Below are 23,758 nucleotides of genomic sequence, written 5' to 3' on the forward strand. Positions count from 1 at the left end.
CATCAGGGTTGTGTGAAGATTCAACGAATGCAGAGTTGAGCACAGCAGAAAATTCATAATAAGCTGTTATTATAGTGGCTGAGGGAAAAGGAAGTTCTCATATTGCATACATCTCAAGGAAATTCACAGATTTAATTCATGGTACACTGATTGCACTCCTCACAGCACTCTTCTCACCTCCTCCCTGTGGTTATTCCTGCTCCATGTGCTTCTAGCCTATGTGTTCCTGCCTGCCTAGGTTTCTCCCTGTGCACATGCTGCCATTCTAATCTCCCATGGTTGGTTGTTCTAAAGAGCGCATCTCCCTGGAGCAATTGTTCAGCTGGTAGACCTATCTATTATTTGGCTGAGAGGTGGGCCATGGGAGTGAGTCCGATTCCAGGCCTGAAGGGTGACTCAGGGCCATAGTTTCAGAGATTTCGCCAGTCTCTATCTGGTCAGTAATCCTAGTCTTTTTTATTTTTTACTTATTTATTTTTTGTTGTTCCACATTTTTTCTTCCACTCAATCCAGGATCTCCAATTTTGATCCCTTTCTGAGTAGATGGCATTGGTTGGCATCTGTTCTTCTGGTCTCAGGGTTGTGTAGGCTGAGGTTCCCAATTAGTCTGCTGGACTAATTGTTTCCATGTGTCTTTGATTTTCTTCACTCTTGTTTGCTCCGGACGAGGAGAGAACAATTACTTCCATCTCAGATGGTCACTCACAAGTGTTTAAGACTCTAGCCGCTACTTACCAAGTAGGATGTAGAACTATTTTTGTGTACCATGTTGTGCCAACTGAGCTTGACATGTGCAACCATGGTCTAGAGCCTGTAACCCCAGTAACTTACTCCCTCGAGGTGCTTGGTTGTAGCTAAGAAGTTATAGTAACTTTGTCCTCTGTTAGCTCTATAATGTATATGGGCATTTTTATAGCACATACAAATACATATGTAGGTATCTCACTGTTGTCAAGTTGATTTCGATTGACAGTGACCCCTCCTTGGGTTTCTGAGAAGGTATCAATATGGAAGTAGATTGCTCAACCTTCCTTCCAAGAAATGGCTGGTGGGTTTGAACCGCCAGCCTCCCAATTAGCAGTCAAATGGCACTATGCCACCAGAGCTCCCAATGTAGAAATATCATCTGCCAAACCTATGTATAGTTGTGGGCATATTACCATTTGCCTGTCCATACCTGTCTACCTATGTATCTACCCATAGATTAGTGTTTTTTATTACTGATAATGCAGTATTGTGTATGTAATAGTATTTACCTTTGTTGTCTGTACCTCTTGTGCACCTCTCTGTGTCTTCCTTTTCCTTACTGATATTGTGCTGGTCACACATTTTTGTAATATTACCTTTCTCTCACCCAAATCAACACACATCTCTTAACTAGTCAACAATTTGCCCTCCCCTCCCATCCCTGGTAACCAACAAAAAAAATTTCCTTCCCTGTGTAAACTTAACCTGGACTATTTATAATAATGGACTCATATAATATTTGTCCTCCTTGACTTATTTCACTCAGTATAGTGTCCTCCAAGTTTATCCATGTTATGAGGTGACCCAGTGGTTGTTCATCATTCTTTAATGTTGCATAGCATTCCATTGTGTGCGTGTACCAGAGTTTGGTTATTCATTCATCTGTTGATGGGCACTTAGGTTGTTTCCATCCCTTTGCTATTGTGAATAGTGTGGTGATGAACATGGGTGTGCATATATCTATTTGACATACACTTTCTTTTAATTAAGGGTTGTTCTATAACATTGTTTTGGCAGTGGAAAACTTGAAGATGATGCTAGAGACCTCCTACATGGTTGTGATGTTTTCTTTGAGAACAACAGTGGACAAGAGATGGTGTAGGGAGCTTTTTAAGTGAAAGTTCAGGAGACACTCCTTTTCCTTTTCCTTTTCCTTTTCCAGATTCTAACTACTTCCATAGTGATACCGCCTCAGAAACCCAAGGAGGGGTCACTATGAGTTGGATCCCACTCTATGGCAGTGAGTTTGGGTTTGGGTTTTTAAAAGTCAGTGAGTGAAAAGTTTAGAACTTCTAGAGACAAACATTAGGCATAAGACTATCAATGTGGGCATCATTTGGTAGTAACAAGATATTCCCTGTGTTGGTTGCTCAGTGTCCCTCCAATGAAGTCTCTTTCCTGAAATTATTTCAAGCATTCAAAAAGAACAGAAGACCACCTCCCCTCTCACTTTCCCCCCATACACTCCTCATGCCCCACCTTGACTTTGAAAGAAATAGTTTCTGTTGAGTCAGTTCCGACTCATGGCAACCCCATGCGTATCAGAGTAGAACTACGCTCCATAGGGTTTTCAACAGCTGACTTCTGGAAGTAGATCACCAGAACTTTCTTCTGAGATGCTGCTGTGTGCTTGCAAACCTCCAACCTTTTGGTTAGCCGCTGAGCATGTTAACTATCTGTACCACCCACAGACTCCCCAGCTCAACTAAGAAGACGTAAAAGAGCCCCATCCATCATCCAGCTGCAGACACACAATGTGCCCATGGCTGCTTCCCTTGCAGCGTGAGTAGTGATGGAGGCACCCTGGTATTAATTTAAACTGACAGGTTAAAAAGGGAGACTTTCATACTCAAGCTAATTGACAGAGACAACTTTCTTTTTGATTTGAAGCACTAAGAGAACAACTTTCTCTTTCTCAAAAGAAATGTCACAATATGCATAAAGCCTCAATAATTGAAGACATGTGGTACTACTAGATGACTGGAAAATAGACCAATGGAAAGGAATGAAAAGTTAGATTTAGAAACAACTGCCTATAAGGATTTAGTATATGATAAAGACAACATCTTAAATCAGTGGATGGGTTTTTTGATAAGAAGGTTCTGGGGCATAAGTGGGTCATTAGTTGCAAAAATACAAACTTTGATCCATAATTAACATAATTTGCATCAGGATAAACTACAAATAAATCAAAAATTTAAACGAAGAAACTGTAAAGTACTATAAGAGAACAAAGGTGAATTCCTTCACAACATCAGAATGAGGAAGGTCTTTCTAGCTGTGACTCAAAATCCTAAGACCATGAAAAAGAATTATCAAGCACTCAACCACACAGACAAGGATGCAAACAAAGACCTTCTGAAAAACAAAACCAATGAAGAAACACCAAGAGCAAAGTCAAAAGATAAATGGCAAACTGGAAAAATATTTGTAACTCATTTCTCAGACAATATAGTCTCTCCAATGTATATTTTTCACAGAAAATGAATACAAATGCCTTGAAATTATGAAAATATTCTCATCTCTAGTTATCATCACAATAATGAGCCCTGCAAATCAGAGCTACCCAAGGAAACCATTTCTCTCCTATCAGATTGGCAAAAGTCCAAGAGAGTGACAACACACTCCATTAGACAGTAGATACAAAGGCTCTCTCATATAATTTGCCATGCTTCTGTTTGCTCCCCTTATTGTAATATAAGTAAATCACATCATTAGGAAAAGGTCAGGCCATGAGTTTCAGAACTATGGTGACTATGAGATTACTCAGATTACCAAATCCCTCATTTTACTGGTTTAAGGAAAGGTTAACACATGAGAGATGGACAACAGTCTCTACTTGCAGGACAGACTTGTTCAAGGATCTTCAGGCACAGGAACACGATCAAAAGAAGATGCAGTATTTGAAGGGAAGGCAAGATTTGGGTGTATTGAGTATATAGTTAGAGATAAACAACCACTGTAATCCTTCACCTGAGAGTAGAAACTTGGGCTAAGCTATGCAGGAAAGCTGAACAAACGGACGCTACAGTCAAAGGACTGCAGCTTGTGGATTCTGTTTTGGTTATTTTCCATGAGAGACAAAATAACATGGTGTTCAAGGCTGAGGTCTCAAAAGTCAATTGTGCCTGAGTTTCAGCCCTACATATACTATTTACATGGCACGTGGACTTGGTTAAGTTACTCAAGTTCTATAAACCTCAGTTTCCTCAACTGTAAAATACAGGTGATAATAGGGAAAATTACACACAATAACCCATCTATGAGCACTCAGCACAATATCTGGAATATCATAAGTGCTTAGTAAATACTAGTTATTAGTATTTTTTATGTAATAGTCATTAATAATACTATATTATTGCTATGGATTACACCTGAACATGAAAAAACAAACATCCTCATAATTGGCCCATAAACAACATCATGATAAATGGTAAAGAAATGGAAGTGGTCAAGATTTCATTTTACATGGATCAACAACTGGTATCCTTTGAAGCAGCATTCAGAAAATCAAATGGCATATGGCATTGGGCAAATCTGTGGCAAAGACCTGTTCAAAATCTTCAAAAGCAAAGATGTCACTCTGATGATTAAAGATGCACCTGACACAAGCCATCATATTTTCAATCATCTCAAATGCATGTGAAAACTGGATAATGGAAAATGAAAGCCAAAGAAAAGTTAACACATTCAAACTGTGGGTTTGGCAGAGTATTAAATATACCATGGACTGACAGAAGAACAAGCAAATTAGTCTTAGAGGAATACAGCCAGAATGCTCCTTAAAAGTGAGGATGGTGAAAACAATATAGACAGGTCTATGGGGTGAGCATTTACATCAGGTAGATACACTCTCTAGCACGATCAATCATGGGAGACAGAAGGGCAGTATTTGCATAGGGAGACAGCTGGGGGTGGGATGGGAGTGCATAGGGAAGGAAGGACATAGGGAAGAGGTAACAATGGGGAGGAAGTGCGAAGAGAGCTGTTACATTGTGGAGAATTACAGTCAGTGTCATGAAACAAAATGTGTATGAACTGCTGTATGCAAAATGCATTTACTCTGCAAAGTTTCACCCAAATCCCAATAAAAATAAGATAAAATAGGTGAGGATAGTGAGACTTCATCTCACTTGGAATTGTCATTAGGAGGGACGAATCCCTGGAAAGGGACATCATGCTGATAAAGTAGACAGTCAACAAAGTAGAGGAAGACTTTCACTGAAATAGATTGACACAGTGGCTGCAACAATGGGCTCAATCATCGCAAGAGGGTGAGGATGGTGAGGGTGCCTGTTCAGGCAACGTTTTGTTCTGTTGTACATAAAGTTTCTGTGGCATGTAATAATGACATTCTTTGACCTGTGCTGAAGAGGGTCTGTTGTTCTGTATATCATAGAGCAAATTATCATGCACAGTTTTCACTATCACCCTCTCATTTTTTATTTCAATTCATATTTTAAATTAAAGAGAGTAAAACTTCGCATGGCTCCTATTGGAACCACATGTATGAGGGTGTGGACCTAAGTGTGGATAGTCTTCCAGATGGACCTACTCTTTAATTTGGAGGCCTGGAGGGCTGCCCCATTACAGCAGAAAACAGCCCACTTACCACAAACTGTTAACTACATATTGGAGAAAATCTAAACCAAAGTTGGACATCTCCTACTGAACTCAGCAAATTCTTTAAAACCAGTTAAATTGTTTGGCTTCAGAAAATCTTTTCAATACAGGTACTGAATCACTAGTTTGGCTTTAACTATTTCTTTCCTATTTACCTTGTTTCTTCGCTTTTCTCATTCCATTATTCATGGTAACGGTAATCCATCTCTATTCTGTACGAGACTCCATAAATACCGTACTTGGTGACTAAGAGCTAAGCCATCATCCTGAGAAATCACTTCACTGCCACATCAGTGCAGAGGCTTTTATCTCTTATCTTCTGAGACATCAGCAGCCCCTCAGAGGCTGGCACTGAACTGATAATCAAATTTAGGGAAATCAAACTACCTAACCCCAGTGGTATTTCTACAGCCATTTCACACTTTTACAAGGAGGAATCGAATTTAGTAAGACCTTTATTGGAATCCATACACTTGATTGGCTGAGTTTCTAAAGGGCTGGGTCAAGGCTGCATTTTCAAAAACCAGCAAGCAGCATGAGCAATCGATGTGCGTGCAAAGATGTTTATCAAGTGCTTCTGGAGACCAGATAAAAGTATCAGAGAGGACGGGCGGAGGCTGTTTTGATTTGAAGCTGCCTGAGGAGAAAGGCAAAGGGGGAGTAGTGCCCCTTCATGGTTAAGTGCTGAGAGCCAGTACAAGACTGCTCACATTGCACATTCCTCCTGTACCCCTGCTAGTTTTGTGAACCTGAGAAAATTTCTGAGCCTCCCTCACCTCTGTGTCCTCCTCTGGAGAGTGAGAAACAAAAGTTGCATTATCTCATAGGCCATGTGATCGCCCCTGTAGAGCGTTTAGTACAGCTCTCAGCCGGACTTCTTGTTAGTTGCTGTCTAGGCCATTCCGACTCCAGGTGACCTGTGTGCAGAGCAGAACTGCTCCACAGGGTTTTCAAGGATCTGATCTTTCAGGAGCTGATCACCTTGGCCTGTCTCTGATAAGTCTGTCAAAGGGAGATAATAATAAATCTTAGTTCATACCATTATCATGCTACTACATGAGTTAATGTATATAAAACACTTAGACTATATGCCCGGGGTATATTAGGCTCAATAAGTATAATTGCTTAGAACAACAACCTTGCTACTTCAGAGAAAAGCTCTGGTAGCCTTGTGGTTAAAGCATTGGGCTGCTAACCAAAAGGCTGGCTGTTTAAACCCACCAGCCGCACCATGGAAGAAAGATGAGGAATTCTGCTTCCATAAAGATTTCCAGCCTTGGAAACACTAGAGCACAGTTCTACTCTGTCCTGTAAAATGGCTACAAGTCGGAATGGACTTGATGGCAGTAGGTTTGGTTTGGTTTGGGTCTCAGAGAAGCAAGTGAAACTTTTCCTACAACTCAATTTCGTGTGTGATGTTATAGGGTTGTATTTTTCAGGGTGAACCCCTTAGACTGCTTTTTTCCATCTAGGTCACCGAGTTTGGCCTTTATGTAGCTGCCACCAGGTGGGTAGGGGTGGCTCAGCCTCAGACTCCGTGGAAAAATCGGCTGTCCTTTCCCCAAGCACAGCTACAATATAACTTTATTAGACACCTAGCATCCGGATTTCACCAAGCTCTAATTGATTAGAACAAGTATTATACAATTTAGAGCAAGATACTTTTTAAAATAAAAGTGAATATATAGGGGTCTATTGTAACATTTTTCTTGCATTGAAATAATTGAGCTGCTATCTTTGTTTACAATAAACTCGGTTTTGTTTTACTCTTTAATGCAAACCTTTTAGTTTTGTGTTTATGGCTGAAATGTCAAAAAGATTTTATAAAGCTCCATATGATTTTAGAGTCAGAAATCTCTTAGAGTCAGTTTAACTCTGGCATTTAACTATCAGTTTGTCATAGTTTGAGAGAAAGCGCTCCCTTGTCCATTTCCCTGTGGCAGGGGAAAAGAACTTGCCGGGCTTTGGAGTGATCTGTTTGGATACCAGTTTCTCTCAGCATCAATTTTCTTACTGGCAATAGCTGTAAAGCTCCTTTTTTTTTTTTCCAATTTTTGTTGTGATTTGGGTGAGTTTACAGAACAAGTTAATTTTCCATACAGCAGTTCATACACATTTTGTTTCATGACATTGACTGTAATTCCCCACAATGTAACAGCTCTCTTCCCACTTCTTCCAGGTAGTTACCTCTTCCCTTTATCCTTCCCTCCCATGCACTAGCCCCCCACCCCACCCCCGAGCTGTCTCCCTGTGCAAACACTGCCCTTCTGTTTTTCCGTGATTGACGCTCCAAGGAGTATATCTACTTGATGTAAATTTTCACCCCATATGCTTGTCTTTTGTTTGACTGGAAGCCACAGGAGTGAGTTTAATTCCAGACCTGAACAGTGGCTAGGGGCCATAGTCTCAGAGGTCTGACCAGGCTTTATCAGACCAGCAAACCTGGTCTGTTTTTTTATGATTTTGAGTTTTCTTCCACACTGTTCTCCCACTCTATACGGGATCTCCTGCACCGATTCCCCTCTGAGTGGTTGACAGTGGTAGCCAGGCACCATCTAGTTCTTCTGGTCTCATACTCACATAGGCTGAGGATCATATTGTCTACCAGTCCCTTGGACTAATTGTTTCCATCCATCTTTGGTTTTCTTCATAGTAAAATTCCTCTTATAAGATGGTTCAGAAAATTGAATAAAACAACATAGGCAAAAGACAAGGCACATAATAAGCATTTGATTACTGCATTTCCCTTCTAATAATAGCTACTGTTTACAAAGTGTTTGCTGTGTGCAGGATACTGTAGTAGCATGCTCTATGGACCTGCTTGTTTAATCCTTATGGGGATCAAACAGAAACTTAGGAAAGCTCAATAACTTGCCTGAGATGACCTCAGAGATGTCAAAGCTGAGATCCAAACCCCATCAATCTAACTCAACATTTCATAGGCCTAACCACTGTACCACCCATAGGGTGTCTTCTTCCAAAAGAAACCACAAGTTGATTAATACTATGCTGCTTTTACATATCTAATGTTTAGAACTTCTATAAGTAAAGGGCTTGGAGAGTGGTTCTCAGTTGGTTTACAAAGAGACACCCCAGATGGTACTACAACTTTCTTAAGGAGCTTTGGTGGCGTAATGGGTAAGGCATTTGGCTACTAACCAGAAGGTCAGTGGTTCAAACCCACCAGTTGCTCCATGGGAGGAAGATGAGGCAAACTACTTCTGCAGAGATTTACAGCCTGAAAACCCAATGGGGGTCGCTATGAGTCAGAATTGACCCAACGGCAGTGGGTGTGGTTTTGGTAAGAACTATAGTGCTGAATAGGAGTCCTTGGGTGGTACAAATGGTTAATTAATGGTCTCAGCTGCTAACCAAAAGGTTGGGGGTTTGAGTCTACCAAGAAGATTCTCTGAGAACAGCATGGAAATCATCTCCTTCCAAACAATTATCAGTGGAAACCCTGTGGAGCACAGTTCTCATCTGAATCATAAGTGGGATGGTGATGAGTACAAAGCTCAGGCTACCAGGGCAGGTGGACAAGAAACACAATTTTCTTCCTTTTCTTCTACACCAGAACTTCATTTGTCTTTCCAGTCTCATTCAGTTGGAAGGTAAAATAAAGTCAACTCCAGGTACTCATAATCAGTTATTAGTATCTCTCACTTCTCTCTCATCTCTGACGTAGCCTCAATATGCTCTTATCTGCTGAAATACACATCTTCCTGGCTGATCCTTGAACATTAGTGCCCACAAGACTGGCTCTATTTCAATGACTTCTGAGCCTTTCAAAAGTACAGGACAAATCTGAGTGCTCTCCCATGCTATCCTGGGGCCATGGGAGACTAAGATTGCTGCCTTACAACCTTTCTGTGGAGAGGTGTCACAGGTCACACAGTCATTTCCACTTGATGCCAGGCATGAGAATGCAGGTAGGGGTGATTTGCCACCTCTCTAGACTCCACCCGGGAGCTCTGGTAGCATAATGCCTAAGGCACTTGACTGCTAACCAAAAGGCTGGCGGTTCAAATCCACCAGCCACTCCTCAGAAGGAAGATGGGGCAATCTACTTCTGTAGTGATACTGCCTCGGAAATCCAAGGAGGGGTCGCTAAGAGTCGGGTCTTACTCGACGGCACATAACAACAACAACAACAAGACTCCACCCAGAAAACAAAGCAGAGGACCTTTTAAACCACAGCTCCCAAACCAGTGGTGTGCAGCTCTCTATGGGGAATAGCTCTGATGTGCAGCACTGGCCAGTGTCTGTGGTATGAGTACCCCCCGATAGCTAATTCAAGTCTGAGAGCACTGAACTTGGAGTTGGGAAGAGATGCCACGATTCACTCTTACAAGTTGGTACAAGTCTGCTCCAGCACAGCATTGCCCACTAACGCCTGATATGCCTATAATCCTCACTCACCCAATTAGCATAGGGCTCCTTCTAGGAGAGTCATGGGTAATGACTTCCCTTTCCCTTCTCAGTTCAGCCACTTTCAGTCTCCTGGGGGCTAGAAATGTTGGCTTTGTCTTACTACACATCACCCCATTTTATCTTTTACTTTGGCCTCAGTTTTTGAAAACAAGAGTTCAAAGCTTGACCCTCTGCTTCTCTGCCTATGCAGTGATAACCCTCTGTAGGCAGTGGTAGCTTATGAGCTAGTACCGAATTGGTAGAGAAAAAAGGTTTAACAGAAAATACCAGGGTAGAGGTGGGATGGTGTTTTGGTTACCTAGTGCCACTCTGACAGCAATATTACCACAAATTGGATGGCTTTAACAAACAGGAGTTTACTCTAATTTTGGAGCTAGAAGTTTCGGTTCAAAATGCCAGGCTCTAGGAGCTGGGTAAAACCCCTCCACCTTGGGCTTCATCTCTGCCTCTTGCTCCCAGCCCACTGAAGCTAGAGGTGTCTCTTCACTCAGACAGCTGCTGGCCGCTGAGGCTGACAAACCAAATGTCCACAACTGAAAGACACAGTCCCAATATCACCAAACCACGTGGCAGGCCATTGATTCAAGTCCATTAAAAGTCTGAAAATCAGCAGACCATGGCAGGCTGCTGAATGAAGATTCAGCTACTTGCAAGGTACAAGCGTGCCAAAACGCTGTAGAACATTCCCAAAGCTTCTCTTATATACAGGAAGTGGACCACATCCCTAAAGCAGCTACTCAGCTACTCGAGGCAGATTCCACCATGGAGTTGATTGCCAGTCTCATCATGAGGAATAACTCCCACCAGCTGCCCAGCCTTTCAAAACCAGGCCCAGCCAAGTTGACATATAACCTTAACTACCACAGATGGGAAGAATCTGTGTTGAATAATTATATCAGAATAATATCTCTTACCTAATCAGCAAAGTAAGCATGGGCTTATTTGCGTTTCCTAACTAATCTGTGGTGAACATTTTCACATTTTTTCACCACATCAAAGATTCTGCTTCTAGGTACAGCTGGCATTTCTCTCTCCCAACCCCACAGCACCTTCCTGCAGAATCAAAGCCTCTTTTCAAATTTACAGTCCCTGACAGAGACAGAGTACCAGTTAGCAAAGTAAGCACAGGCTTACTTGGACTTATTTACTGATCTGTAGTGAACAATTTATCACTGTGGTAAAAAAAAAAAAAAAGCCTGCGTGAAATCGTTCACTGCAATCAGGAGGCAAGCACAAGCAAGCCGTCCTTACCTTATTGGCTAATCCCCCCCTGAGTATCTCATTGCATTACAGCAATTCCCTCTCACCTTCCAAAGCTACCTGCCAGCACTGCCTGCCAAGGTTTATATTTGTGCTTCTGACTCTTATCCAACCCCCAGGATTTGAAGGAACGGTATGTGCTTCACAGGTGCAGTGAGGGGTGTGCTCGGGCTCTAGACAAAAAGGTGCCTGTGCCCCATAGTCCACGTTTTGAGGTTCACTCCTGCTGGCCCGTAGGCTACTTCCCTGTCTTCCTGTCTCATTTGCTAATTAATTATTTAGAAAATACTTAATTTTCATTCCTCTCTATTTCCCCACCTTCTATAAAACAGATGTTTTTGTAGGAAAATAAAAATAATAGCTGCATTTATTGAACTCTAACTCTGTGCCAGATTTAAATGCTTCAATGCATGAATTTAATTCTCAAAATGATTATTTGAGACAATTGATGATTGTTATCCCTACTTACCACACCCAGCAACTGCAGTTCAGAGAAATTAGGTAACTTCTCTAGTATCACACAACGAATAAGATTTGAACACCCAATTGTCTGACTTGAGGGTAAACACTGTTTAAAATGAACATTTGTGGTTATTTCTTTTCTCCGGGTTCATTATAATCCAGTTAAAATCATTCAGAAAATTGCACTGTAGGGAGATACCTTTGTGGAGATAGAATTATTAACTCAGAGAAAACTACGGTAAGTGAATATATCTTCTAAGCACACTTGATCTTGTATCAGTGTCATGTCTGGATCTGAGATGCTCTGCAGAGGCCAAGGGAGAGATGACTTCTAGAGTTCCCAAGTAACCAGTTCCTTAGCACAGAAGGGAACATGTCCCAGATTTCCAGGGAAAACAGGAAGGGCAAAGACAGGGAAATATCCTTTAAAGCAGGTTGGCTTGGAAGAGGGGAAAACATACACAATATTTTTCATTTTTATTTTTAGTGAACATAAAGGAACTCAAAGAAATGACACAACATTGGTACAAACACACATACATGCTCTCACACACCTATATCACACATACTACGATGGACTTTTGTTACTAGCCGCTGCAACATAGAGTTTATCAAGGACCTGACACAGGAAAAAGGAAGACTCCTAGGCTGGCTATGCTGCCATTCAGAGAGAGGAAAATGGAAATTATTATTTGTCACAGAAAATTTGAAAGCATGAGTGGAAACTGACCTTTCTCCTTATATGAAATGAACAAAAACCACTAGTTACATGTCTAGTAAGCTATTTAATAACTTGCCACTGTGCCTTGTTTAAGATTGAGTGGACTATCACACAGAAACACTATTAATGTGTTTTGCATAACAGAAAATATATGAGAAGTTTTTGCATTCATGCTTGAAAGAATGAGTGAATGAAAATAATTAGTAAATCCATAAAATAAGGAACATCAGATGTTTTCAAAATATACTTTCTAAGTTTTATTTTTATAAAATTATATAATTAGCGATTCAAGACTTGCAGGCGTTGACACACTAGCCTCTGTTGTGTTGTTAGGTGCTGTCAAGTCAGTTCCAACTCCTAGTGACCGTATGTACAACAGAACAAAACATTACCTAGTCTTGCACCATTCTGACAATCATTGCTATGTGTGAGCCCATTGTTGCAGCACTGTGTCAGTCCATCTCATTGAGGGTCTTCCTCTTTTTCACCGATCCTCTACTTTACCAAGCATGATGTTTTCTCTAGGAACTGGTCCCTCCTGATGACATGGCCAAAGTACATGAGACAAAGTCTCCCTATCCTAGCTTCTAAGAAGCATCCTGGCAGCTTTCCTTCTTTCAAGGACAATTTGTTCATTCTTCTGGCAGTCCATGGTATATTTAATATTCTTCACCAATACCATAATTCAGACGCATCCATTCTTCTCCTGTCTTCCTTCCTCATTGTCTAGCTTTTGCATACATATGAGGCACATGAAAATATTATGGCTTGAGTCAAGTGCACTTTAGTCCTCAAAATGACATCTTTGTTTTTAGCACTTGAAAGAGGTCTTTTGCAGTAAATTTGCCCAATTTGTCATTTGATTTCTTGACTGTAGCTTCCACCATGGGTGTTGACTGTGGTGGATCCAAGTAAACTTAAATCCTTGGCAACTTCCATATTTTCTCCATTTATCATGAATTTGCTTATTGGCCCAGCTGTGAGGATTTTTGTTTTCTTTATGTTGAAGTATAGGAGCTCTGGTAGCACAGTGCCTAAGGTACTTGACTGCTAAACAGAAGGCTGACGGTTCAAACCCACCTGCCACTCCTCGGAAAGAAGGTTGGGCGATCTACTTCCATAGTGATACTGCCTCGGAAACCCAAGGAGGGGTCGCTATGAGTCAGGGCCGATTCAACAACGACATGTTGAAGTATAATCCATACCAAAGGCTATAGTAGTCAATCTTCATCAATAAGTGCTTTAAGTCCTCCTCACTATATTAGCTTCTACTATTCTGTATTTTTATGTTTCTTCAAATTACAAAAATCTGAATACAATTTTTTTCTTTGTCCCCACATTTTTATTCTGAATCATGAAAGAGACTGATATGTTCTTAGAGCATTAATCCATGATTTCTTTTTAAGCCCTGGCAACTACAATTCATTATGATTAATTTATCAGGCTAAAGTATTTAATACCAGGTGTATAATGTTTAATTGGTGTTCTGGTTACCTAGTGCCGCTCTGACAAGAATATACCACAAATGGGACAGCCTTAACAAACAGGAGTTTATTCTCTTACAGTTCGGGAGGCTGGAAGTCCAAGTTCAAAGTGCCAGGCTCTAGGGGCTGGTGAAAACCCCTCAACCTTGGGTTGCAGCTCTGCCTCCTGCTCCTGGCCCACTGAAGCTGGAGGCTTTTCTTCCCTCAGCTGCTGGCTGCTGAGGCTGACAGACCCAAGATTGATAAGTAAAAGTCCCGATGTTACCAAACCACAAAGCAGGCCATTAATTTAAGTCCATTGTAAATCCCAAGGTCAGCAGAGCATGGCACACTGCTGAATAACAACACGGGTACATGCAGGGTCCAAGCATGCCATAAGCTAGAGACCATTCCCCACGGCTTCTCCTTATACGCAGGAAGCAGACCACATCCCTAAGGCAGCTACTCAGCTGCTCACAGTAGATTCCACTATGCAGTTGATTACCAGTCTCATCATGGGGAATACTATATCCAGCTGCCCAGCCATTCAACCAGGCCCAGCCAAGTTGACACACAAACTGAACTACCACCATTGGTAAAGCCTGTTGGTTGCTTTATCTTTGCAAAATTACAAGTCAAAAAATTTTTTTATAACATTAGTTCTTTATGAAACCAAAGTGTTACCATTGTCATACAAACCTATTTTCAGCTTTCTTTTGGTTTCCCCAGAACCTTAACTGTTTTGACCTGAATAATTTTTTAACAAGAGCATCAAATGTTAAGGTACTCATTGTGGGCAAAACTTTCCTGCGTAAGATGTCCAAACTCTGATTATAACTGAAATTATTAATCTAAGGCATCTATATTTTCCCGGAATGTGTGTTCAGGTTCACCTGTATTTTCTTCTTGAAATTACAAAATTCTCAGGGTTTTTTGTTTTGTCTTTTAATAAAAAAATACCTTGTAGCAAGCATAGGAAATCTTTGATATTGGGTATACGTTCATTCAGGGACCAACCTCACCTATCTTTCCTTTCATCTGTGATTATTGTGACTCCTTTATCTCAGCATTTCCTGACGCATCTCTGATAGCATCTCCTATTCATGGTTACACTAATACAACTTGCATATATCAGGTAATTGATTCCACCTTCCAGAGTCGCTGAGTCACAACAAGGTAGTCAGAGTTTTTGGCTTTACCACATAACGGAAACAGACAAATCATTTCAGCACCCTTACCCAAAACTGTCTTCGTGGGAGCTGAATGTAGGTCAGACCAGACGGGTCTATGATGCAAGATGCTGCGATCTCAGGATACACTGCTTCCCGCTTTCTAGACACAACCTTGCTCTCTAAAACCAGCCTTTGTTCCCATCATCCTAATGAAAATTTGCCTTCAGTATATATAGAACATTTTGAATTAAATAACATTAATAACATTGGAAATCACCTTTACAGATCTTATGCCACTTCATCTTAAACAAAATCTCAGAGTCCACTATTATCTTCATTTACAAAATGAGCAGCGCAGGCTCAAAGAATTTTAATTGGCTTAATTAAACCATCGTCCACTACAAATCCAAAGGCAGTAAGTAGTTCTCAAGCTACCTGAACATCAGAATCACCTGGGAGATTGTGTCTTCCAATTCCTAGAACCCATCTCTGGGTAGCTCCATGGGTGTATCAGAGATAATCTCCTTGTAGTATATTACCTGCTATTTGTGATTTGTTTTTAATTTTGGGGTAGATTTCAGCCAAGCAAGGGAACTAAAGTACTTCATTTCTATACACCAAAGAAGATGTGAATGGTATAATAAATCTTATAGCATCTTTTCTAGAGCTGCCTCTTTGCTCACTTCTGAAAGGAACTGTTTTCTTCATCAGGTCAAATAATGTGGAAAGAAATGTAGCGGCTGCAGAGGTGGCTAGTAAACCATCCCCAAGGGCGGTGGGGGGGGGGGCATGCTTTGATTTGGAGCATTTACTGATTTCCATGGTGTAAATACCCCTCATTGTTGTTAGCTGCCATCAGGTTGATGCCCTTGTAAATACTCCTACCAGTTTCAAGCTACTGGCCATTAACAACCTGCTCCCAAACTTCCTAATTATTTAGTAATTGGCCCACCAGTTGACTCTGGCATACTACTGGTTATAGAAGATGTAAAGGGAAAACTAAACAATTTCACAGAATTAATCTAAATTGTCCATTATGTGGTTTGAATTGCTTTTAAATTCCCCAGACATCACTATGCCTTCTTGATGCTCTGACTTCCAAAGGGGGCTCAGAATCCCCACAGTCCTCATCCTTTGCTCAGTTTCCAAGGAGGCACACTGATAACAGTCTGGGACAGAATGGAATTACCAGTGATCCCTGATGAAGCCATGGCTGGGACTAGTGGGAAGAGCCCTCAGTGGGAGAGAAGTGGGTGCCATATTAGGATGAGTGCTGTGCACCTCTGATCTGCTATATGGTAAAGGCAGGACAAGGAGGGAGCTGCCCTCTGCTTGGGAGAGGCTGCCGCCCTGACAGATCTCCTATGTGACCAGAGCGGGAATAAAACATGAAAGGAGAACTTTAAAGAATCTCCACTCTGAGCCTGAAAGTCAAGGCCTGGGTTTTTCCGTGCCTCTACTCACCACAGGAAAAAGGTACATACATGTGGCCAGATAAGGGTGCAGGGTCAACACAACCTGAAAGTTTACCACAACAGGGCTGAAGAGGCCACAAAGTGAGCAGGAGGGACACGAGCTGGCTTCTTAGAGTTCCCACATGGCCAGGCCCAGTGGGAACAACACTAGTTAGTCTGACAGAGGCTATTCTTTTGCCTGGAGTAGGCTCTGTACAGCTGACTCACCTTGCAAACCTGAGAGATGGCAGTTCGATGAAGACTGAGCCCTGAGCCTGCTAATATGGCCAACACTATCATTTGTGAAAGTACCAAAATCATATTGTAAAACCAAATACAAAAGATTCTAGGATCACCTACCATTTTAGATTATTTGTTCCTTTGGAAAACTTCCAGAAGTCAACATAAGTATTTATGGGTTTCTACTATGCGCATGTCCAACAAAGGGATACAATCCATCTTTGAGATTCCTAGTTAGCCAACTGCCATACTGCTCTCCATATAAGGACAGCTTGTTTTGAATGTTAACTCATTTTCATTCTGGTAGATCCACTTGTATAATAATTTAATGCCCACATACTTTTTTTTTCCTGACTAGGAAAAAAAGTAGATGTTTCACTTATCTCCTAAAAAGGTGAAGTGGAAAAATTAACTCCTAAATGAATCAATCAGAGAGAGAACTGAACCCCAGTAAAACTTAAAAATTGTATGACTTTTTACAATTTTAAACACTCCAGACAAGACAGCCTACGTGGATTTTGAGTAAGAAAACCTAGATTAACTTTACTACCTACAAATTCTTGGGCCAGTCATTTTTTTTTTTTTTTTTCCTAATAAGAGGTTCTCAAACTCAAACCAAACACACTGCTGTCAAGTCAGATCCAACTCATAGTGCCCCCTCCTTGGGTTTCTGAGGCAGTATCACTTACAGAAGTAGATTGCCCAACCATTCTTCCGAGAGCCGTGGCTGGTGGCTTTGAACTGCCAGCCTTCTGGTTAGCAGTCAAATGCCTGAGGCACTACACCACCAGAGCTCCCAAGAGGTTCCTGATGTTGTTGTTATGTGCCACCGAGTTGGATTGACTCATAGTGACCCCTCCTTGGGTTTCCAAGGCGGTATCACTAGATTGCCCCATCTTCCTTCCATCCCAAGAGGTTAGGGAACTTTAATCAAGGGAGAAAGAAGAGGTTTGCTCAGAGGCTTCCCAGAATGAGTCCTAGATTATGCTGAGCTGGCAGAGATTTCATTTATTTATTTATTTAAATTTTTATTATGATTTGGGTGAAAGTTTACAGAGCAAATACATTTTCCATACAGTTTATACATATTTTGTTTCATGACATTGACCGCAGTCCCCACAACATAACATCTCTTTTCACTTCCTCCCTGTAGTTACCTCTTCCCTGTATCCTTCTTTCCTGTGCATTCCTGCCCCCTGAACTATTTCCCTGTGAAATACTGCCCTTCTGTTTTCCCATGATTGATTGTTCTAAGGAGTGTATCTACCTGGTAGAAATATTCACCCTGTATGCCTATTGTTTGACTGGAAGCCACAGGAGTTCAATTCCAGGCTTGAAGGTTAACTAGTCTCGGCCATGGTCTCAGAAGTTTCACCAGACTCTAACAGACCAGTAAGCCTGGTCTTTTTTTTCATATGATTTTGAGTTTTGTTGCATATTGTTCTCCAACTCTGTCCAGGATCTCCTACACTGATCCCTTTCCCAGTGGTTGACAATGGTAGCCAGGTGCCATCTAGTTCTGGTACCATGGTCATATAGCCTGATGTCACATGGCCCACTAGTTTGGGCCAGTCATTTACTCTAAATTGTTTTCCCCGTCTATAAAATGAGGGTATTTATCCTTAAATCACATGGTAACATTTTATTCTTTGTTGAGGGTATTTATGCTTAAATCACATGGTAACATTTTATTCTTAATCCTCAAAATCATCCTTCAAGGGTTCTGGACTTGGGATTTCAGGCTGATGTTGAGATTAGATATTACATGCAAGCCTCCCATACATATTTGCACATTTTCATTTAGCTCTTCAACCAGGGACACATGAGAACCTAAACCTCTGGGATAAAGAGGGGAAGGAGGGACAAAGGCAGTAGTTGTATGCATTTTGGAAGAACCTCCCATGGTGATTCTAATGATGTCCACTCCCCAGTCTGGCTGGTGAGATCCTCCAATTAGACAAAGAGACAGTGCCACCAGTTTATAGCACTGATGTGGGTACAGACTGTATACCCAAAGTAGTTCAATTAAAGGTGAAAACAAAATGTAATTACCTCTGGTTAAAGCACTCAGCTGCTAAATGGAAGACTGCAGTTTGAACCCACACCCACCAGCTGCTCCTCAAGAGAAAGATGTGGCAGACTGCTCCCATAGATTTACTGCCTTGGAAACCCTGTGGGGCGGTTCTACTTTGTCCTATAGGGTTGCTGTGAGCCAGAATCAACTTGACAGCATGGATGACTCCAAAAACATTATCCCGAGTAAAAGAAGCCAGTCATAAAAGATGACTCCATTTATATAAAATTCTTAAAAACTATACTGATAAAAAGAAAATTAGTGGCTGCCTTGGGGACCAGGGGTACAGAAAGGGATTGGCTGCAAAGGAAAACAGGAAGCTTTCAGGATGACAGAAACCTTCTGTATCTTTCTTATGGTGGTCATTTTACAGGTATATTTATCTATCTGAACTTAGCAAGTAGTTGTGATTTTTTTAACGGGTAAAATTAGGAGCTTTGGTGGCATAGTACCTAAGACATTTGACTGCTAACCAGAAGGCTCACAGTTCAAACCCACCACCATTCCCTGGAAGGAAGATTGGGCAACCTACTTCCATAGTGATACCGTCTCAGAAACCCAAGGAGAGATCACTATGAGATCCGATTCAACTGCAGTGAGTTTGTTGGGTTTTTTTATACATAAAATTATGCCTTAATAAAATTGATTTTAAATACTGAATTAGCCATCCCAGTTTCTAAATGCCAGCAAATCTCATGGAACATTTCTCATGTAACTAAGACTACTCACCTACCAACTCAAGCGCATGTTCAAGCTGCTCTTTTTAGTACAAGTGATAGAGCAGCACTGTTGTCTCCTATAGACCACTCCTTTGAGTTGTGGCACACTTGTATAAGATGACTGAGTGGGATTTTTAAGAGAGTCAGTCAGTAATACATTGCAGAGTCAAATTGTCACGCAGAGACTGGGGCTATAACCGAGGCCCTATGAGGACCCTACAATGGACCCAGATACCTGACAGATCCAGTTCATGTCGTGTGACCTACTCCCTGAAGTGTATTCAGATTTTATAGTCTATAGTGTAGGACAGTGAGTTATGTATCATTCCCTGCAGGACAGCTATAATTCCACCACTTTCTGTACCATATATCGGCAGTCTGCCATTGAACACACGGTCCTAACCAACTTCTGAGGAAGATGATACTTCTAAGCTTCTAGAGAGACAGTAAGTTCCAAAAGTACTTTACAACTAATATGCCTCAGTATCCATTTTCCTAGAAGCCAAGAAAATGTGAGTTCTAAACTGCAGTTATATCTAAATAATTTATTTCATTTACATCTTCAGTAATTTTTTTATGAATAAACTACTTTCAAAAATCAGTGGAATACAGGCAAATATTCATATGTTCACAGTTCTTTCAACTTCACAGAACTGAAAATCATTAATAATTTATTATAAACCAATGGCTTACAGAGATAATTTTGATCAAATTAAACACTTTTAAACAGGCAAATCATTTGTTTTCTAACCAACAGTGTATTTAACCTTCAGTACCTCCTATATCTTAAAGATTGTAAACAATATTTTATTTAATCTATAATTTTTGTAATGTTATAGTTATTGTAATTTGCAATAGCATGTCCTATCAGTGAAGAGTTAGAATATGTGTTAACTTAAAAGAAAAACAAATAACCTGTCTAGGAAATTCTAGCTTTGTCCTGTATTCATGTAAAAATGTGACTCAGCTTCTTTGCATTCTGACAGCTGCAAAATAAATACAGATTACTATTTCAAAAAGGTAACTATTTGCTCAACTTAATAACTTTCTGGAAAAGGCAAACATGCTTGATCAATTTTTATTTCAAAATGTCTACAAAGTTTTAATCCCATTATACAAATATTTTTTCAAACTTCAGACATTATTCAAATAAGCCAAAGTTCTTATACAAATAGAATGCATACAAGGATCAAAAATATACATATTCTCTCAGCAAACTGTGTTACATAAATAAAAATATTTACAGCTAGTATTTTCAGTACAATTATCTTAAATAACACTGTAACCCCACACAGAGGATACTAAAATAAAAACTACAGTAAAAGTTAAAGAAACAACAAATTCATGTTTATGACATCTACAATTATGATGATACATATATTCAATCTCAATGAAACACATCTTAAAACTTGGATCTTAATTTTTATTTCACTCTGTTCATCCTTTTATAATATTCTTTGGATAGGTGAAATTCTCAATCCTAGCAGCTATCCCTGAAACCTAATACCAAAGTAGAACATTTGGGATCAATGTCAAAAGAATTCTTTAGAAGTTAAATTGCATAAACCTGTGTTAAAAATGTCCAAGTAAACTGAACCAAGTTTCAGTTTACTTCTTAAGTAGGCAATGTTAAAAAAATTCCAAACAATTGAAAAATCTTAACACACTAAGCAATAAAGAAAAATTATGCCAACAGTTCCCTAAATAAAAGCAATTTGTCTAGGTACATAATTTAATTACGTTTTGCCCCAGAAATTCTCCTTCCTTTTCTGAGCTCGTGCCAGTGTTTGGAAAGCCCGGAGACTAGAAGCTGCAGAGCGAGCAGAAATCTCAGACAATCTGTCATCTACAATGAAAGAATTCCAAAACTGTAGTTAGTACAAAAAATATCTATCATATAAATATTGTACCTTATAACATTAAAAGAAAATTAAAAGCATCAAGTGTTGCAGTATCAATATAGGGTCTTTCACGGAAAAAGAGATCTATTAGTATGTAAGATAGTAACATTTTCTGAATAGTTTACAGTAGTTTTCCAAGTTTATCACACACAAAAATCAAGTACTTTAATGTTAAATGACTACTTTTTTCCTTCCGGAAAGCCCACAATGTCATTACCTGAAACTCATGGCTAATGATTTCAGTACTCTTTGGAAATGACTTATCATCATACTGTCTTGTCCTACTTTAAAGAGTAAAGGTTTTCTGAGAATAAAGTTTTCTTAAATGTTTTAAAAACAAAATTGCCATAAGTGAACATAATCTTTAACATGGTACTTCTATTACATTTCTAAAACAGTATCACTGAACATAGAAATAATGTTTGATTTTTATATGCTACACTACATTGTAAGAAGCCCTAGTGGCACAGTGTGTTAAGTGCTCAGCTGCTAAAGGGAAGGTTGGCAATTCACACCCATCAGCCGCTCTAAAGGAAAAAGATGAGTCAGTCTGCTTCTGTAAAGATTACAAGGCTTGCAAACCCTATGGGGCAGTACCACTCTGTCCTATAGAGTTCTTATGAGTGGGGAACAACTCAAAGGCACTGAACAACAACTACTCATTATCACTGAAATTCCTCATTCTCAGGAAAGAAATCTATTATGTTATTTGCAAACATTGTTTCCCCATTAAAAAGAAAGCAGAACTGGATTCAAAGTTGCCAGGTATTTGCATTTCAAAACATAAGCAGATGTTTAGCTCAATGAAATCTAAAAAATGTCCTAAACTTGCTAAAAGGGGGAAAAAACCTTTAACCTGTGTGAACTTCTAATACAAAAAGTATTCATTCAAATTTACTTTAAAATTTAAAATTTATAAATTCAATCATTTCATACTTCTTGGTATGAATTAAAACAGTAATTTCAATTGTTCACATCAAGAATCCAAATTTCTTCTTGCTATTAGGAGCATATTAATCTGTCAAAATGAAAACCATCCATTTTCCCTTAATCATATGTATTTTTTGAGAATTGAAAATTGATACATATATATAGGCATTGGGGGGGGAATGATGCGTGTGATTCTAGGCCATATTCCTGAGCCCCAAGTTAGGCAGGATGGAAAAACAGACAAAATACTGGCCTCAAATGTGATGTTGGGCACAATCTCTTACTATCTGTTTGATCTAGAAAAATGTTTGTAACTGATTGAGGTCTGTTTTCTCTTTTGTAAGATGTGGAAAATTTCACAACCCCTTTCCCCCACCCCACTGAACTCCAGCCACCCCATCACAGAGCTTCAAAGAATCTAATGAAAAAACATCTGTGGAAGTATTTTGTAAACTACCAAGTGCTAATCAAATGTGAGACCATATTATTACCATATAATCAACCTACCACCGCCACTGAATTGATTCTGACTCACAACGACCCCCACTGGGTTTCCAAGGCTGTAAATCTTTATGGAAGTAGATTGCCTTGTCTTTCTCCCATGGAGCAGCTGGTGGATTCAAACTGCCTACCTTTTGGTTACCAGCCCAATGCCTTAACCACAGCACCTCCAAAGCCCCTTTACCATATAATATAACTGTATAACAGAACCTCATAATTTTATTTTGTGTTATTTGACTACTGAAATACCTTCATCATTAAAGGTGTCATGTTGTGGCAACTGGAAATTACTCGTCCTTGCTTTCCCCACTTTAAAAAAAAAAAAAAAAGCATAAGACATTATCTTTCAAAGATATTAAACAGCATATCATATTTATAAGCTTTCAGCAATTTTATGAGTTTTATATCTTGATACAAACCATTATCAAAAGGACATTCATTAGTGTAAAATGTGCTTAGTAAGTATGTAAACAAACTGTGGATAAGTTCCTGGAAATTTTGTTTTTTAACTTTTTATTGTGATTTGAGTGAAAGGCTACATGGTTTTCCATTCAACGATTCATACACATTTTGTTTCATGATATGGGCTGTAATCCCCATAATGTTAAAATTTTTTCGGGGACAATATTGATCTATTCTAACTTTAAACAAATGTAGTAGAATTCTGTTAAAAAATGGGAGATCAAATACAGACATTTACCCTCAAAATGGCATAAAACCCATTAGGACAAAAAAAAAAAAAGAGAGAGAGAGAAGAAAATAACAAAATTTTGAAAGGTGGAAAGCAAATGGAAGGGCAATGAGTGTGCTATTTTCACACCCATGAGAGCTGAATCCTAAGCCAGCAGTAGAGAGAAGCCAAGATGCAATCAGTTTGTTTCCCCAAGCCCAGGATTTGACGGTACTCAAAGTTGAAGTGAAGGTTAAGACTTAACCAGTAAAACTAGTTCAAAGTCTTTTTTCACACTATAGTTAGACCAGATCTCTTCCTTATATTTGCACAGCTGTAAAATTGCCACTGGAGGAAGGGGTGGAACCCAGGAAGCCAAAGAGAAGAGTG

General features: G+C 39.8%; 1 protein-coding gene across 1 annotated transcript in view; it reads right to left on the bottom strand.

The window, feature by feature from the left end:
• Window positions 1–21,102: 21,102 nt before the first annotated feature.
• The window catches only part of MDM1 (Mdm1 nuclear protein), a 56,377-nt gene continuing 53,721 nt past the window's right edge, over window positions 21,103–23,758 (bottom strand). Inside the window, 2 exon segments of the mRNA XM_042782620.1 lie at window positions 21,103–21,212; window positions 22,948–23,007. Of these exon segments, the coding sequence (XP_042638554.1) occupies window positions 21,103–21,212; window positions 22,948–23,007 (170 nt within the window).

The sequence above is a fragment of the Orycteropus afer genome, unplaced genomic scaffold, assembly GCF_000298275.1.
Source record: "Orycteropus afer afer isolate SDZICR_OR568_19922 unplaced genomic scaffold, OryAfe1.0 scaffold00392, whole genome shotgun sequence".
Taxonomy (NCBI): Eukaryota; Metazoa; Chordata; class Mammalia; order Tubulidentata; family Orycteropodidae; genus Orycteropus; species Orycteropus afer.